Genomic DNA, 19,514 nt, shown 5'->3' on the forward strand with positions numbered 1-19,514 from the left:
TTTAATCCACACATCTTTCTCTCGCTCTGTCAGCTGCAGGTGGAGGGATGAGTCTCTCCCCTGTGATTGGCACAGAGGTGCCAGAAACAGCCAATGGGGTCCTGACTTCAGCAGAGAACGGACCCCACTCTACGGTGAAGAGTCCAGGTCCTGCTTTAAACAAACCCACGTGTCCAGAGGAGCGAGACACAGATGAGGATATAAGACAGACTGACAATGGAGCTGTTATGTCAAACAATGAACAGACTGTGTGTAATAATGAACTATCAGGTGGAAAAAGTGGAGTGGACCTACAGACTGCAGACGTAACCCAAAGAACGGCAAGTTTAACTCTGAACTCAAGTGTAAATGAGGCCACAGACACAGCAGAGCCTGGTGGAGGAGGCCCAGAGAGGTGCAGAGATGGAGCAGAAGAGGAGGACGAGGACGAGGAGGAAGAGGAGGAAGGAGAGAAGGAGAAACAGGATGAAGAGGAAGACGAGAAGAAGTGGAGGAACCAGCACACGTCAGGGAGGACACAGGGCCAGGTATGACACAGCAGAATACATTTTATCTGGAGTTTGATCTTTTCTCTGGATTATTAACTGGAGTTTTGTCCAGCCCAGTTCAAATCAAATCTTGTGACTGTTACTATTTACCTATTGTCTATTTAAAAACTTTATTCACTAGCAAAGATCACGCCACAACAATGGAATAAGATAAGATATTTATTGACAGTGGATAGATTTGATGGCGGGGGGGAGACGTAGCAGTGGAGGCTCCGTCTCCAATCCAAAAATGGTCACCCAGCTGATTTGGAACTCTCCTCCTTTTCGGGCTGAAGGATGAACGAGAGACACGGGGTGGGAGGGAGGGGGTCGAGAGCTGACACAGACGGTGATGTCGAGATACGTCGTATAAATAAGGCTTCTGGGTAATTGAAGGCGTGGTTGAGATAAGCCGTGGTTGGCTGGAGAGGAGGTTGAGGCGTGGTCCAGCTCTTGAACCTCAGTTAATCATATTAACTTCACAAACAGTGTCACAGACAGGTGCTTTCTTCAGTCAGAATTTTGTTTAGTAAAATCTATAATATTTTGAAATTTGCATTTAAAGGTACAGTGTGTAAAATTCTGAAGGTGGCACCTACATAATTTCATGGAAATTAAAAATTTAAGCCATATTTTGGAACATTCTCTATGGAGATAGGTTGGTTTTATGCCATACCGTGATAGATTATAGCCAAAGGAACAACATTCAAGGAAACAAGAAACTTTTCTGTGCAATAAAAACAATGAAAATTAAATGAAAAAAAAAAAAAAATCTCTTTAATCTCTCTCTTAAAAATTACATGTTGTAGCTTCTCATACAGAAACCACTTCGTCCACCTTGTGATGTCATGTGGTAATACAGGAAGTTCTCCACTGTGTCTTTAAACTCCATACACCTTCATTCCTTCATTGGTTTTAAGATGATTATGATTTAAGATGATGATTTCAGTCCTGGAATTGCCAATCTCTACTGAACAAAAAGGTAAAATGTAGCTGTTAACTTGAAAACTACCACTACATGACATCACAAGGTGGAAGAGAGCATTTTGAGCTTTGGAGATGTGAACAGATTAATAATACAGGATTTCTCAAACACGTGTGAATGAAACAAAACATTCTAACGTGGCTTAAAGTTCACAAAAGTCAATTTTGCTTAATATATGACCTTTAATCAATAATCACAGTGTAATTAACTAAACTGATCCTTTTATCTTTTTTAATCTGCTTCCCCAGTTCCGGCCGACTCACCAGTTCTCCTCCTCTGCACCCGGTCCGAGCTCCGCCTCCTGCCCCTCCCCGCCCCCTCTGGTGCCCTCGGAGGAGCCCCCCTGCCCCCCTCACGTCATGGCCGAGGTGTGGGTGAGGAACGTGAGGGGCATGCAGGACAGTAAGAGCCTGGACGAGATCAGCCAGGCCTACGGAGGTAAAGCTCTCTTCCACAGCACAGCGTGGGGCGGGCGTGTTTTTGTTGATCTCAGGCTTTTGTGTATTGGATTTGGAAAATATTGCAGCACACAGCAGCAGTCACGAGATGGGAGGGTGGGATCAGCGTATTTTTAGTCTAGCAAGAAGTTCTGTCATCTTTTACAGATCTGTTAGGATTGGGGGCACTTTTTTTGGCTTGATAAACGTGGACTCAATTTAAACTTAATCATTATTTAACGACAAAGGATTTTATTTTATTTTTTTACAAGCATTTATTGTTGTTGTTATTATTGTTGTAATGTTTAAGTGTTAGATGTTCAGTCTATTTTTTCATTTTGGCTGCACTGAAACAGAGCACAGAACAAAACAAAGCATTTAAACAAAACATAAGAGCCTTTATTTATTCTAACACTCCACAAAAACACTTTTTTTTGGTTGCATGTTCTAGATTTTTTTTTTTTTTTTGTGAATTTTTACAGCACAGATACAAAACCGTGCGAGATACAAGAGACACTGAGATCCAGCTAAGATCCGGCCCAGATGCATTATGACTAAGGAGTTCAGTTCATTTCCTCAGTTAAACGTGCTCTGTGTAGCTGTTTGGCCGAGAGCCAACACCTGCTTGTCTCCATAGAGATTTTACTGTTTTGCCTGGAATGTTCCACAGTGTGGCATCTAGGTCTGAGTAGTTAATTGAATTGTAATCGAGCTTGTGATTCAGTCATGTCTAATCGTCAATTATATGGTAGCTTTTTTTTTTTTTTTATATCAAGAGGTCTACAGCCAAACTTCTGTTAGGAAAAGCACGTGGTTTGAGAGTTTTTACTTTGTAAATTTGGCTATTTTTGTGTTGAAGGGCAAAAATTACAAGTCTGTATCATTTACAAAACATTTTCGTGCAAAGTTCAGAATTTATTGATCGGATTTTTACATTTGTGGAAGCGAACGTGGAAAGTCAAGTACGTAACATTTTTGTATGTGTTTATGTTTTATTAAAGAGATGCCAGATCTGTGGAGAGGCGACCCAGCTCATAGTGACAGGAATCTTTCAAGGCACTTTTTTAGCAGTAAATTGAATTTGAACACAAATTTAATACCAGGCTGCAGAGCATCTTTGGAGACAAGCCTGAGTCGTACCTTTTAAAACCATAAAAGTTGCGCACTCCTCATTTAATGGCTTATAAAAACAGGAGTGACTCTGTTTCCGTGCATACCCAGTCCTGATGGTGCTTTGGTGTGTAGGTTCAGGGGCTCGAGGAGGAGGCAGAGCAGGGCAATCTGAAGGCAGGAGAGCCACCATCTCCTCTGCTCTGGAGCTGGAGGGAACAGTCAGTCATGAGGGAGACTTAACCAACTTCATCACAAAGAACCTAGAGCAGAAGATCAAGATGAGCTCCAAACCCAGCCTGGACTGCAGCGACTGTGAGTACTAGTGGAGTACGAGCTGTGGTTCTCTTAATGTTTAAGATCATTAAGAGAGTTTTGTTTTCTTGGTGGAGGTTTTATTTAATAGCGGAATGTACCACACAGCTTAGGCCTGGGTTAAATAGATTTTTTTCACGGTTTAACCCTTTTTTTGTGTTCACTTTATTTATTGTTTGTTCATATTTTGTGCAGATTTAGATGTTTTTTTGTGAGCGATATGGCTGCTACTAACAATTAATCTCATAGTGTACTAGTTTGCAATATTTTTTTGTTTGGCCATCTAGTCAAACATATATTTTGATTGTACTATATGAGCTTTATCAAATACATTTTTACTAAATACGGTTGAAATGTGGTGACTGAAGGCTTCTAGCTAGAGGATATTTTATGAATAAAGTGTATTATTAAATAGAAATCAGAAACAGTTCATTCTATTTTGCCATTTTGATTTAATAATACTTCTGTCTTTGATACAAAAATCTGTTGGCGTGTGTTTTAGAGTCTGTATAGCCCAGATAATAGGGATGGGGCAAGATCCCGTGAGACAAAATTGCCACAAGAAAACTATTTGTGACATTTTTTTCCCCCATGATTTCACGTTTGGATTTTAAAAAATTGAGTCAAATATTGGTGATTTAAAATTTTTTGAGAAGCTGTTGTTCCAAAAAGCAGTGCTACGATATCAGCAGAAATATTAAATAAAGTAAATCAAAAATGGCAAGACGCAAAACCGGGAACTGAAATTTACAAGTGATTTATTCTAATTAATGTCAAAATATCTCATCTTTCGTCTCGTTTTATGCAAATTGTACATCGTCCCTACCAGATTGTGATTTAAATGATTGATAGTCGACTATTCGTGGTTATTTTTCTTAACTGTTGCCGTCACAGTGAGTAAGCTGACATACTCTTTCGTGTCTTGTGTCAAATAAAATGATTGACCTGCTATAATTCAGTACACACTCGCACTAACACACGAGTTGGGTTTCCGCGCCCCTTGGGAACGCTACGTCGATGTGGTTGTACTGATTGAATAGTGTTGAGTCACCCTCATCTTTTATTCATGGACTCGAACATCAGAGCAAACTGAGAATCAATGCTCTATATTTAGACAATGAATAGACTCTTCTGTTGTTGTGAGCTGAGAGGCTTAACAGAAAGTGTCATGTCTTACTCTAATTAAGTAATCAATCCGGGTAGTTTAATTACTATACATGTACAGCAATTAACAACAATTATAGTTTAATTTAATAGATACGTTTTTTTTGTAGAGCACAGTTCAATTTGATTTCAGTTTTTTTCCCACAACTTTGAATGATAAATTATAATCCCACAATAGGCACACACTTACACGTATACATGCATTTGACATTTATTATATATGCAATATACGAAAACTATGAAAATAAATCTAGCATTGGCCTTATTTTATTTATTTTTTACTAAATTATGATTGAATATTAAAGTTGCCCCTCTGAAACGTCGTCATTTTTTATTTAAATAAATTTTTTTTAAATTTACTTTTATTTTTAAGATATGGAAATAACTGGAAAATTTGCAACTTAAATAATTCTATCAGTTTTTATTTCCCTTTTTTCAGCATTTGACCTTATTTTATTATTTTTTAAAACTAAATAATGATTTGGATATTACAGTTGCCCCTCTGAAACTTCGTTTTTTTTTTTGTTTTTTTATGTATTTTTTAATTTATGTATGTATTTATTAATTTATGTATTTTTAATTTTTTAATGTAAGATTGGAAATAACTGGAAAATTTGCAACTTAAATTACTCTATCAAGTTTTATTTCCCATTTTTTTCACCATTTGACATATTATGTATGCAATATATGAAAACTGAAAAAAATCTAGCGTTTGACCTGATTTTAATTTTTTTTACTAAATTAAAGACTGAATATTAAATTTGCCCCTCTGAAACTTCATATTTTTTTCATTTTAATTTAATTTGAATTGAATTTAAATGTTTTAAATTTATTTTTAATTTTAAGATTGGAAATAACTGGAAAATTTGCAATTTAATTTACTGTATCAACTTTTATTTCTCTTTTTTTCAAAATTGAAATTCAGGTACATTTGAAAGCACTGTCCAACCTTCACCTGCCTATTACCTACTCGTACATATCTCCGAAAATAAAGTCCTCTTCAATATTTTTTCAATGTTTTTTCAATTCCACATTTAGACTTAAACAAACTTTATTGATCCACAAGGGAAATTACTTGGACACAGTAGCTCACACATCACAATATAATATAATAGAAAAAAGAAAAAATATAAATGGTAATAATACATTTTAAATAAGTAGCAAAAATAGCAAGAGACTGAGGCTGAATATGAACTTCTGACTCTCTCCTCTCTCTCTCCTGTGTTAGCGGACTGCTCGGGGCCGATCTACCGCAGCAGCAGGTCGGGGGGACGCAGACCTGTGGACATCCCCCCCATCGACCCGTCTGTGCTCCAGGACCTGCACAGACACACGCAGGATGTGGCCCAGAGCGTGGAGGCCATGATGAAGAGTCTCAACGGAACCATCCAGAATGTCAGAGCAGTTTTCAGTTTAGACTTATCACAGTAAAGGAGTTATCTTATCTGTTTGTCTCATGTGGCTTGTTTGATTTGATTTTCCTTCAGATGACTGCGTTGAGTGTGGGATACATTCAGACGTACAGGGACTCTGTGGACAGCCTGGGAGAGTCTGTGGACATGAGCATCAAGGTGAGTAGCAACAAGAACAAGCGCAATCAGAAACAGCAACCTGATCCCCCACGAGGCATCGGTGGAGTCAGTTCATCACCACAGAAATGCCCAGCCCATATTACATGATCATTATATCCACAATGCAATGTGTGTATCTGTACAGGCCCATGAACATTTGTGTGATATTGGTCCCACATGAGAATGTCTGTGTTTACTAAAGTGTAACCAAAATGTTATTTTTCATGAGTTGTGTATATGTTTGTTTCTGTGACTGTAGATCAGTGTGTTGTGTATCACCAGAAAAAGAAGAAATGGAAATTATTTTCGTTCAAATTAGAATTTTAACGGCTACACTGAAAGAGAAAGGAACTGTTATAATTAGTGATTATCTCGAAAACTATTAATATTTTACTATTCAAATGCATAGAATTATAAATAGATCATAATTTTTCTAAGATTTTGAGACCACTCCCATTGCTCTAGTTCGATCCTTCGCGGAGTTATGACCAAAAACTCATATTTGACCTTGGTTACCTTGACTTGACCGGTTTCAACCTGTAACATCCAGTGTGCCCCGGTTATGTGTGTGCCAGCTTTTGTGATGATTGGGTGAATATTTTAGCCCGCAGATGGTCCAGAAATTGCCGAAATAGCCTATCCTTCATAATGGTGTGACCTTTCAATTGACCCGTGTGACCTCAAATGACCTTGGATCGTCACCAAACTTTTTTAGCGGCATCAGACACGGGGACTTGACCTACATACCAAATTTGGTGACAGTCGGTCCATAAGTGGCGGAATTATCGCGGATAGACACACACACAGACACACAGGGTGAATACAAAACCTGGTCAACCCTTCGGGGACCAGGTAATAAAGTATCATTTTAATGGGGGAAATGCATCTTAACCCTTTCCACTCACCTTATGGTTTGGTTTTACAGGTTTTTAACATTCAAAATACTGTCAGTGCATGTACTGTCGTCTCTTTTAAACAAAACATGCATACATTCAGAAATAACAGCCTAATGAGATCTTAACAGAACATGTTAGTACAGAATAAGACAGGATGTTTGTTGTTGGAGGAAATTGGAGGAAATGATGTTACTTCATTTAATCTAGGCCTGGATACTAGATTGATCTTCAAGCCATCGTCAATGTAACACCTGATTAAAACATTATTATAGTGGTATAATTATATGTTATTTTTTTGTTGTGATCCCAAAACTATTTTTGTAATTTGCATTTATGAGTTTGTAAAATACAGGAGGGTTCCCACTCTTTTTCACTGACAAAATTTGTGTAGAATTGATCAGACTTTTAGGGCTAAATATAAAATGTTAACCCTTTCCACTCACTGTATGGTTTGGTTTTATAGTTTTTTAACATTCAAAATACTGTTTATTGTCGTCTCTTTTAAACAAAAGGTGCATACGTTCGGAAATAATCGTAATAGTCTAATGAGAACTTAACAGAACATTGTAGTTGTGTGAATGAGATACTAAAATTCCATGACTTTTCCAGGCTTTCCATGACCGTGGGAACCCTGCAAAGTTCACTGAAAAGTATAAATGTCATTATGTTGTTCTTTAAAAGGCCCACTGTGTAACTTTTCTGGTCAGGGCGTCCTCCATCTTCTCGTCTTTACAGAGATATTATTGCTTTACCTGAAATGTCCCACAGTACAGCATTAAACTTATTTACTCACAAAAATATTGCATTCTTAATTAATATTCCAGACTTAGCATACTCCACGAATTCTCCACCAGAAAAGTTCCACAGTGCACCTTTAAATTAGGGCTGCTCAATTTTAGAAAACCACAATCACTATTCATGGTTGATCACTGAAATCATGACTGTTTGAATCATGTATGTACTGTCAAAAAGAGACGGTATAGATACTGATTGTTATTATTTATTTGGAATGTTTTGCAATTTATGTTTTAAAAGCCACTGTGGATTAGACAAATACCTGGTTTTGTGGGGCCATGTTATTTTATCATACTTTATTTCAGTGTAAATACTATGGTAATATTCCAATTTAAAATCTTATCAGTTGCATACTACTTTCCATACTACGATACTACAATCAAATCTATTCTATTTTTGAAATAACATCTATATTATCTAAAGTTTAACCAAAGGCAGGCAGCACAATTCGTACACAAAGTAATTCAAAGTGCTTTAAGAAATAAGAAGAAGAGAGAGAAATTGGAGAGAAGAGTGCGGAATGAAAACCTTTCATGTTAAACAGAAATGTTTTGAGCCTGGATTTAAACAGCGTCTCACATGTTCAGACTGTTCCAGGTTTTAGCTGCATGAACCTGAAACGCTGACTCCCCTTGTTTAGTCGTGACTCTGCAGCAGGAGGTCGGTCCCTGAGTCCTCTTCATATGACACTAACATGTCACAGATGTACTTTGGTGCTCGGTCACGGAGAGACTTGTACAAAGGAGATTGTGTTGTACTTGGCAGCACTATCGCCAGACACTACAGCATTTTTCGGTCTTAAGAGATTTTTAAACGTGTGACAAAAAACACACACCACAGACACGAGGAGAATCTTATGAGATTTTAAATCTCCGATCGCAAAGACTGCAGCAGGATATCAGCTACACAGTTGGGAGTTTTCTGTCTACAGTAAAACGACTCAATTTGAGACTCTTAAGTGTTCAAAAGATCAGAGCGCTGCACTTCTGGTTTAAATACAAGTCAAAACTGTGTTGTTATTATATTTGAAATGTGGTGCAAAACTTCAGATACATGATTTTTATTGCACAGAAGGTTGGCGATGAAGTAGAGAGGAAGTAGAGTCACTATCACTAATCTGCAGCTTCACCTCGATCCATGCGCTGTGTGGATGTAAACAGACACACGTGAGGAACTACTCAGGCCTTTTTACTTCTAAAGAACACTTCAAACTGGATTCACAGCGCGGTTTTGTAGACTGAATGTCATTATTTGCAGAGGAAAAATTGTGTGAATATGGATGAAATGCTGCAGTTTAAATTTCCCACTTTACGAGAGGTGAGTAATAAAGTCTTCTCATTATTTTCACTATTTCCTGAGTTTGTATGTTGCGTCTCTGTGTCTGTCACTCTGTCTGCCCCCGACGCTCTGAGCTGCCAAACATCAGCAACGCTACAGTAACAGCCCATAAATCAGAGTCACACTGACACCGCACACACGAGGAGTGCAGCGGCTTCAAAATCGCACCAGAAGACACAAAATCGGGTCACGCCTCAAAAACAGGGAGGTGCAAACCAAAGCCTAATTCTCCTGTAGTGTGGGACGGTCGTAACATTTCATATTTAGCCCTAAAAGTCTGATCAATTATACACAAATTTTGTCAGTGAAAAAGAGCGGGAACCCTGTTGTATATTACAAACTCATAAATGCAAATAACAAAAATAGTATTGGAATCACAACAAAAAAATAACATAAATATACCACTATAATAATGTTTTAACCCTTTCAGGCTCAAATACAATTTTAGTAACAGGAAAAAATCTGATATTTGGGGAAAATGATCATATGGGGTAGAAATAATCAATCCTGACTTTTTTTTTTTTTGAGATCCAATGTGTTCTGGGATGTTTCAGATTTGCAGCATTGGCCCGGTGTGGTAAATTAACACTGAAGACTGAAAATTATGTGAACACTAACTTTATGTGTAAACCACTTTTCATAACAATGACAACATAAAGCACAGTGTAACAGCTTTACAGTGGCAGAACAACATCACTTTTTCATGTGGTGTTCCAAGAAACTATTTTTATCCTTTGTAAACAACAAAAGTACTTTGCACTTCTGGCAGGTCGTTTGTGTGGAGCCGTTCTTACACAGTCTGCATCGTCCACGTTTATCAGCATGGATGGGAAAAAAGGCTCCTGAGTAAAAAAAAGCTCATAAAATATGGATTTGGAGTAAGTAGGTTATTGGCATTTAGCTGTTGCAAATCTGCAACGCCTGGGGGGGGTTAATCAGGTGTTACATTGACGATGGCTTGAAGATCAATCTAGTATCCAGGCCAAGATTAAATGAAGTAACATAATTTCCTCCAACAACAAACATCCTGTCTTATTCATGAGGCTATTATGATTATTTCCGAATGTATGCACGTTTTATTTAAAAGAGACAACGATAAATGCACTGACAGGATTTTAAATGTTAAAAAAACTATAACACCAAACCATAGGGTGAGTGGAAAGAGTTAACATTTCATATTTAGCCCTAAAAGTCTGATCAATTCTACACATGTAGGAGCCGTAAAGTCATGGAAAATTCACATAGGTCATGAAAAACCTATTGAAGAGTTTTGTCAGTAAAAAAGAGTGGGAACCCTGACTTTGACTTTTGATCTTAAACAGAAATCTTGTCACTAAAGTGGTGTTGTTGTTTGTCACAGGGCATGTACACTCTGATGGCGCGCTGTGAGGAGCTGGACAGGTCCATGCAGCCCATCCACGGGTTGGCAGCTCAGATACGCGACATCAAACGCACCCTGGACGCTCTGGAGGCCATCTGTAAGTAACTCCACCCACCTCAGAGGTACCAGCCCCAGACTCCACCCGCCTGAGACGTACCAGGACTCAAACCCAGCCAACCCCAGACGCCACCAGGCTCCTGTCCCACCAAACGAGGAAGTTCTTCGTCGTCTGATTCTGTTTACCGCTTGGAGTTTAACGGCCCGGTATTACGCTGTTTTCTGATCGATGTTATAATGTTGTTTCCTCGTCGCAAACAGACCTGGAGTTGTTTTGTTTCATTCACACGTTTCTCCACTGTGTTTTTAAACTCCACACACCTTTATTACAATCATTTGGATAGTTTCAGTTTCAATCTCGACTGTTCTAAAGGTAAAATGTAGCTGTTAACTTGAAAACTACTGCTTGAAACAGAGCATTTTGAGCTTTGGAGGTGTTAACAAACTAATAATAAAAGGTTTCTCAAACGTGAATGAAACAAAACACAACTCCAGGTCTGTTTTTGATGAGGTGACCGCATTATAATACGGATTAAATCTCGGTAAACTTTGCATAATATAGGACCTTTGAGGTCTGCACCTCAGCTCCTTGATAAATTTAACTTCGGAGCCTTTTTCGTGTCGTAAAACGGAAGAATTTGCCATCCATTGCTTGGAAAAATTGCACTATGCTCTTCTTGGTTCAGAAGAGACTTGTCTGAACTCTCGAGACTTTTGCACAGAATATATTTTTTAACCTTTATGCAACACGATTTCTCCGAGTGAAGTCCGCCGCATCATGTTTGTCCTACCGTCTTTTGTGTTAATTTATTCTTGGCATGTTTCTATGTGAGAGCCATTTTCATTTATTTTTTTTTGTTTACATCCAAGTGACACTGGAGCTTTTGCAGTTACTGAAAAGTGTTAAATTGAAAGGCCAATACCAAATGAAAAAATATATCTTTATAGGGCTGCACGATATGAGAAACAGATGCGATATTTGATAGCTATGTTTTGTATTGTGTTAACGACATTATTACGAGAACATACTTTTTGGCATGTTTAGATTAACTAAAACAAAAATTGAAAAATCACTTAATTTACAGATCAAACTGCGTCAAAAACCAAGACCAAACAGAGACTAATGTAGGACTTAATAAAGAAAATAATGAGCACTGTATTTTCCGCACTATAAACCGCACCAGACTTTAAGGCACATTAAATGAAACACAACAGTTACATAAGTCAGTCAAACTTTACTTAACGTGTTCACAATAACTCTCAACTTTGTTCAGTTGTAACGTTTAAAAAAAATACTGTCTGAGACGCTAAATTGTTGCTGTATTCACAATAACTCATAATTGTTCAAACAGTTGGGTGATTACGGCGTCCATCACGTCCACATCCCTCTCGTCATGATCCGAGTCAGTGTGGTTACTGTTCCCTGGAGTTCAGTTCAGTGATGATTCTGGTCTTGGTGAAAGCTCGGACCACAGTTGATACTGATCTTTAGCCCGGGCGTCCACGATCCGTCGGCAGATCGTGGCGTAAGTGGCTCGGCGCTGTCTCTCTGTCTTGGTGAATGTGTGTTCTCCTTCTCTCATCCACTGCTCCCACGCACCTCACACTTTCACTTTATAACAGCCTTGAGTTTAAAGTCGGCGTTGTGAGCGTGTCTCTCGACAGGTGCATTTTGATATTAAAAGGAATCACAGTATGTATTACTCTGCGATGCTCCTGACTACGGGAGCCATAATGCTGCAAGTGGTGCGGCTTTGTAGTTTACTAAAGTCGTACTAAGACACACAAATAAATTCACATATAAGACGCACTGTATTTTAAGGCGCGCAGTCGTTTTTTGATGAAATTAAAGGCTTTTAAGTGCGCCCTATAGTGCGGAAAATACGATATTGTCCATTTTACTTTAAAGGTGCACTGTGTAACTTTATGGTTGGCGGTCCGTCACCTGCTTGTTTCCATGGAGATGTCTCTGCTCTGCTTGGAATGTTCCACAGTATGACATTAAACAGCTCTACCTTACAATTACGCAATCACGGGTGTTTCTGTTGCTCAAAAATCAAACATTCTGACTAAACGGGGTCGCCTCTCCGCAGATCTGACCTGTATGTTGGTCTGGTTTGGTTTCCATGAAGATAGAACGGTTTAATGCCACACTGTGAAACCTTCCAGACAAACAGTAACCAGAAAAGTTACACAATGCACCTTTAAAAACACATTTTAATAACATAAACAAAGATGTCTTTATTTTCTTGCGATATCGATTATCGTGGCAACCAGTACAGCAATACCGATATTTTTGCAATATATTGTGCAGCCCTACATCTTTCTATATGGTCTCCTTTCTTACGGCTTATTTTGGTCGTTTAACATTCTATAAATTAGGAAAATGTGCAGATTTTTCAACTTACACAGGGAGAATATTTTGTTGTCATTCTCATAAAACGTGTGCAATTAAATATGACTAAATATGGGCCTCAAAAACTAAAACTTTGCAAGTGTTCATGGATTTTAAATACTCATACTGATCATGTATCTCTGATTTTAACCCCTAAAATACACGGCGAGTTTCTGTTCACGAGTACAGCGTCTGCATGTCCGTTTTGTTATTACCGCTGGCGAACGTTACCATAGCAACACAATGCACAAAGCTCTGGCCTGCTTTTCTCCTCACACCAGTTTGAATCTGAGAGACAGATCTATCTGCATGTCCGCTCTCGACTTCTGAGAAAAAACGTTGTAATTTAATTGTGAATAATTATAAATAAAGTGGTGTATTATTGATTCTCGTTGTACATGTAAATAATTATACCTGTAACTCTTATTTAGATACTCCTGTCTCTGTATATTTTAATTAAGAATGAATAAATTTGCAAATGTTGAATATTTTTGTCTTACTTGCTCCGGATTGAGTCTCGGCCTGGAACGGTTTAAACTTGGTCTGAAGGAACACCGTGTAACTTTTCAGGCAGAGGATACGCCACCTGTTTGTTTACATGGTGATGTTACTTCTTTGCCTGGAATGTTCCACAGTATCGCAGTATAAACTAATCGATCTTGTGTTTATTCAGTAGACTTTATTCACGCTTACGTCACAAACAAGGAAGACGTTTGGAAACATGTGATGACGACTTCCGGCGGGTTCTTTTCGCGGTATTAAATCTGACAAAATCTAGAAAAACTGAGAAAATGTCCCAGTTTTCTTCATCTACATGTCATTGTAGCTTTCTGTTATGTTTGACTAATCAACAATTACAACCATACCGCAGTTTTTATAATTTTTCTGCCAAATTCAAGATGATTCCAAACAGCACATACATATGCACTCGTCATGTTACCGCTGATCACGTTTACTTCAGTGGGTTTTATCCATAGAACTATAATAAAATCATAATAAAAACTCAAATAAAAAAGTTTTAATTATAGTCAGTATCTAAGGCAAGGCAAGTTTATTTGTATAGCACAATTCGTACACAAAGTAATTCAAAGTGCTTTACAGAATAAGAAATACATTAAAATGATAATAAAAACAAATCAAAACATAAATAATCATGAAGATTAAAATAAAAAAGAGAGACATAAATTGGAGAGAAGAGTGCGGAATGAAAACCTTTCAGTTTTATGCACAGTTAAACAGAAATGTTTTGAGCCTGGATTTAAACAGCGTCACAGAAGAGTCTGTCTCACATGTTCAGACTGTTCCAGGTTTTAGCTGCATGAACCTGAAACTCTGACTCCCCTTGTTTAGTCGTGACTCTGGGCACCAGCAGGAGGCCGGTCCCTGAGGGTCCTCAGAGTGTGAGATGGTTCATATGACACTAACATGTCACAGATGGACTTTGGTGCTCGGCCATGGAGACACTTGTACAAGCAGAGCTGCTTTAAACTCTATTCTCTGAGGCACAGGAAGCCAGTGCACAGGACTTATGTGCTCGTACTTCCTAGTTCGAGTCAGGACCCGAGCTGCAGTGTTCTGGATGTTCTGGATGTTCTGGATGTTCTGCAGCGTCTCACAGCTCGTTTGGAGAGACCAGTGAGCAGAACATTACAGTATCTAACCTACTGGAGACAAACGCATGGATAAGTTTCTCCAAGTCTGCTTTAGACAGTAAACCTTTGATTTTTGCTATGTTTTTTAGATGGTAAAAGTATCTAAAAAGTATCTACACTGGAAGTTGACTAGCACTCATACCTCACAGCAACAAGGTTCCGGGTTCGATCCCTGGGTCGCCTGGGCTTTTCTGTGTGGAGTTTCCATGTTTCTCCCCGTGTCTGGATGGGTTTCCTCCGGGCGCTCCAGTTTCCCCCATCAACCCAAAACATGCTCCAGGAAGAACAGTGGATAGCTAAGATCAATTAAATACAATCAATCAATGAACCTGCCCTGGGACGACAGGTGGAAATTAGCACCGATGATACAACCTGGTACAATGAATCTCTCCTGTTAAGGTTAATGTATAAATTGTGCCTTGTCCCTGTCTCATTAAAAAAAAAAAAGTTTCCAAATGTCTTCCTGGTTTGTGATGTAAGCGTGAATAGAGCCTATTGCAGGTTTCATACTCAAAAATGCCCTTAAAACATGCATTCTTACTGTGAACGGGATCGCCTCTCCACAGATTTGACCTGTAAATTCGCCCAGTGGCATTACCTGCAGATATACTACACTACCAGTCAAAAATTGGCATGCACCATCTCATTAAATGTTTTTTCTTCTACTTTGAGAATATGAATTTAAAACAAACTAAACAAAAATAGTGATTTACCTTTATTCTTTTCTACATTATTCCTTATACAGAATCTTACTTCACATATTTGAAGTCTTTTGTGTGTATAAAATATAGAAAGTAGCAAAAATAAAAACAAAGAAACTAATTGGGTCCAACATTTTGTCTGATAGTGTGAGTTTAATGCCATACTGTGGAAAATCAAAGGCAAAGCAATAACATCTCCATTAGGACTGGGATTCATTCAGAAATTGCCGATACGATACATACCTCGATACACAGCCAGTGTTGGGAGTGTTACTTTTAAAATGTATTCCCCTACAGATTACAGATTACATACCCCAAAATGTAGTTTGTAACGTAATCCATTAAATTACTTAAAGTGAGTAACGTAATCTGAATACTTTGGATTACTTGATTTGCTGTAGAGAAGCAAAGACGAGGAAATCTTCACATAAGATGTTTTGTCTGCTAAAAGAAAATGAAAGAGTCTTTACTTAACCGTATTAAAAATAGTATTGATAGAAAAGGAGGAGACACGACCGCACAGCATGATTTAGTCCTGTTAAATCCTGTTTTAGACCTGGTTTAGTGTCCGGCAATGAGTGGAATTATGGAAAAAAATAAATAAAAGGGGGATATAGCACAAAATGTAAAAACTGGAAAATACCACCGTGTAATCCATTATTTCAACAAAGTAACTGTAATCCAATTACCACTCACTGAAACAGTAACTGTAACTGAATACAGTTACTCATAATTTGTACTCTGATTACGTAACTCCAGTACATGTAATCTGTTACTCCCCAACACTGTACACAGCCCACGATACGCTATGTATTTCGATACAGTGCACTTTCAATTCAATACAATATATTTCAGATTCGATTCGATACGATTCAATAAAAAATCATATCATGATACATGTCGCATAAATGAGTTTCCTTCCTCTAAACAAACAACAAAACTTTAGCACTGTAACAATAATTTAGTAAAATACACCAAAAAATACTCTTGGCGATGTATCGATACAGCAGCCCACGATATCGATACTGTATCATCACATTAAACGATGCGATACATTTATATTTCAATATTTTTGCACACCCCTAATCTCCAATCTTCACCCAGAAATATTACATTGTGCATCTTTAACTGCATATATCTATCTTTTTGGCTTTTTGGCTGCGTTGTTCCTGATTTAGTCCGAATTTATTTCTGTTTTGGTTTTGGTTTCCTGTCCTAGTCTAGAAAACCCATTAAACAACTGAATATGATTTTAATATGGAGCTCTGATATGTGCAGTTACACACAACACAGGCAGAGGGCGTTATATACCAACTTTATGGATCTTGTTTGCTTTTTTTCTTCACAAACATGGTCAAAATAGGCATACATCATAGTGACAGTCCTCTTTCTTTGTCTTAATGTTTTCTGAAGACACACACCTGGGTCTGCTGTACTTTTTTTTTTATTTATTTATTTTTTTTTACAAATGACTGATCTCTTTGCCTTCTGATACCACCACACTGTTATAGCTGCTCAGATTCTTTTATTTTTCCATATTTACAAATGTTTACAAAACTATGAACTCCAAAATTGTACACATAAACAAATATATATGCAAATGAACAGATAAAAATATAACTGCAAAAATAACACGGCCATTTGATACGTGATACCCAGCAAAAGTGTCCGTTGAAATGCGTTTGAAACCACCGAAGTGTTTACTGCTTAAGAAATGTTCGTTAACAGCCAGTTTGGCAAGTTTGAGATAGTGTGTTGCTCAAAGGCACTTTTGAGTTGTGGGTGCATTTTACATTCCTGATTATGTCTACTGTAAACGTAAAGTGCATATGACAGGTTTTCATGTTTTCTAAAAGTAAATATTTATCATTTTACATCAGTTCAGTAGGAAAAAAGTAGAAAAAAAATGTACAAAAACTACAGGAAGTAACTCTGAGTTGTAAAATAAAACACTGCTATACATCATCAACTCGAAAAATGCAGGGATAGTTCACATGTAACAAAAGTATTTTCTGGGAGTTCAGTTCATTTCATTTAACAAAATAAAGGTGTTGTAATCAATTTTTATCAGTCTATTCCAGGGGTGGACAATTATTTTTTCCATGGAGCTACTTGAGAAACAGAAAATATTGTGGAGGCCAAAATGCTTAACTCAGTTCTGCATAATATTAATTGTATTTCTTTATAAAACGCAGTAAATATCATTGTTTTGACGAGATGGTAAGAACATATGTTATGACTAAGCAATGAAAAAGTGAGGCTGCCTTACAAAAAATGTCATAAAAAAAACACCAAAAAACAACTAAAGCAATGCAGCTTTAGTCCATGCATGAGGTAAAAATATAAGATATGTTTATTTTGCAATTTCAAATTATCTTAAACAGGCCGGTCAGAGTGAACCAAAGGGCTGTATGTGACCTGGGAGCTGCACAATGTCCAGGTCTGGTCTAATCCATAGACTGTTTATATAAATGGACATACCTAACCCGCTGGCCGCTGTGTTCCAAATAGGAAGTGAGCATGGGGGCACTTCCGGCTCCATCAACTCTGGTTCCGATTGACTTTACACTGAAAAACCTTACCCTCTCTCTGTAACAGCTGCAGTGAGCCACGTCATTTTGATCTTAAATTTTCATATTAACCCACTTTACACGATCCTGGTGTTTTTATCTCACAGTTTAGTTTTTAAATAAATTGCTATTCCTAATGTGGAACTGGCTCCAAATGGACTCCTATAACTGCTAGCTTCTGTGAGCTGCATTTGACTGGAGCTGACCACTGTGGGAGACGTCACACACTCTTAGTCCACTTTTGTATACATTCTGTAAAAAATGGTAAAACTTCACCAAAATAAGACATTTTGTACTATCTTGAATACAATCATGATAACTATGTTTTAGTGAAATCTAACCTGTCATATACACTTCATATGACAGGTTAGATTTCACTCATCTCGTGTGACTGAGCTCTTCACCCTCCCTTAGAGACAGGGTGAGGAGCTCGGTCACACGGGAGGAGCTCGGAGTAGAGCCGCTGCTCCTCCACGTCGAGAGGAGCCAGTTGAGGCCCGGGCATCTGTTCCGGATGCCTCCTGGGCGCCTCCCTCGGGAGGTGTTCTGGGCATGTCCCACCGGGAGGAGGCCCCGGGGAAGACCCAGGACACACTGGAGGGACTATGTCTCTCGGCTGGCCTGGGAACGCCTCGGGGTCCCGCTGGAAGAACTGGAGGACATGTCTGGGATGAGGGAAGTCTGGGAGTCCCTGCTTAAACTGCAGCCCCCTACGACCCCGGATAAGCGGAAGAAAATGGATGGATGGATGGATAACCTGTCATATACACTTTAAAAAACATATTTATTTTGTGAATCCATTTTGTTAAATAACTTTGAATTCTGCATTTGTTATTCATGTCCATAAACAAAGTACCAGCAGAAGTAGCAGCAGTACTGTGATCCTTGAGAGACTTCTTATCTCTCCTCTGTCCACTGGCGTTTCCAAAGTTGTTTTCGGACTTACACTTCCTCCATTGTCCCCATTCTGAGCCCCGTAGGCACCCGTAGTTGTGGCTATCCCATCTGAAACAGTAGGCAGCACATCCAGCCCCTGCCCCACGCTGTCCTCTCTCTTGCCCACAGAAGGAGCACCGTCTTTGGGCGTCTGTTGGTCTGACACGTCCCGGTCAGAGGAGGAGAACCACTGACACTGAAAGTCCCTTTTCCACAGCTCTGCAGGGTCTGGGTCGGGTCTGAGGGAGGGGTCAGGCTGGTCTGTGGCTTCATCAGACTGGAGACAAACAGACAGAGAGAATATTATTAGGATTGTTCTTTTTTGCAAGTGGAACTAAACAGAAAATCTACTTTTTTTTTGTGCTTTTTTTGCTACTAAATGGTGTAAATGGTGCTTTAAAAAGCCCATATTACACAATTTTATGATCTATGTACAATGTTTCCTCGTCTTAAAATGCATAGCACGATCAAATGGTCAATGTTCAAAGGCTTTTTTATTTTATGTTTATAACGTTTCGGCAAAAAGTCTTCATCAGATTGTTTTTCATGCTTTGGACCACAGTATCAAACTTTAATGTGCGTTTTCTGTTTCATTTGATAATGTTTCCTCATCACAAACAGACCTGGAGTTGTGTTTTGTTTCAATGCATATTAAGCCTAAAAACACTCTATTCCACCTTGTGA

General features: G+C 38.4%; 2 protein-coding genes across 3 annotated transcripts in view; one reads left to right on the forward strand and one right to left on the reverse strand.

Moving 5' to 3' along the window:
* Positions 1 to 13,457, forward strand: borcs6 (BLOC-1 related complex subunit 6). Of its 2 annotated transcripts, XM_055166204.1 has the most exons (6): positions 1 to 527; positions 1,761 to 1,950; positions 3,195 to 3,374; positions 5,767 to 5,933; positions 6,026 to 6,109; positions 10,499 to 13,457. In XM_055166204.1, exons 1-6 carry the CDS (start codon positions 48 to 50, stop codon positions 10,622 to 10,624), a joined length of 1,227 nt encoding a protein of 408 aa, XP_055022179.1. In that variant the 5' UTR covers positions 1 to 47; the 3' UTR covers positions 10,625 to 13,457. The 2 variants fall into 2 exon arrangements, with proteins under 2 accessions (XP_055022179.1, XP_055022180.1); XM_055166205.1 differs by lacking the exon at positions 3,195 to 3,374.
* Positions 13,244 to 19,514, reverse strand: part of si:dkey-72l14.3 (Glyco_hydro_56 domain-containing protein) — a 19,520-nt gene continuing 13,249 nt past the window's right edge. Inside the window, exons 7-8 of the mRNA XM_055165650.1 lie at positions 18,841 to 19,107; positions 13,244 to 13,297 (exon numbers count right to left, since the gene is read on the reverse strand). Coding sequence (XP_055021625.1) covers positions 13,244 to 13,297; positions 18,841 to 19,107 — 321 coding nt within the window. The remainder of the gene's footprint in view (positions 13,298 to 18,840; positions 19,108 to 19,514) is intronic.

Source organism: Boleophthalmus pectinirostris, unplaced genomic scaffold (genome assembly GCF_026225935.1).
Source record: "Boleophthalmus pectinirostris isolate CB_2022bp ecotype Guang Dong unplaced genomic scaffold, ASM2622593v1 HiC_scaffold_8, whole genome shotgun sequence".
NCBI classification, from domain to species: Eukaryota; Metazoa; Chordata; class Actinopteri; order Gobiiformes; family Gobiidae; genus Boleophthalmus; species Boleophthalmus pectinirostris.

What these genes read in the sequence shown, in the direction of transcription:
- borcs6 (XM_055166204.1), top strand. Translation starts at nt 48, where the DNA reads ATGAGTCTCTCCCCTGTGATTGGCACAGAGGTGCCAGAAACAGCCAAT. An exon ending in CAGGGAGGACACAGGGCCAG is followed by an intron (nt 528 to 1,760) that starts GTATGACACAGC and finishes CTGCTTCCCCAG; the next exon opens with TTCCGGCCGACTCACCAGTT. An exon ending in GATCAGCCAGGCCTACGGAG is followed by an intron (nt 1,951 to 3,194) that starts GTAAAGCTCTCT and finishes TTTGGTGTGTAG; the next exon opens with GTTCAGGGGCTCGAGGAGGA.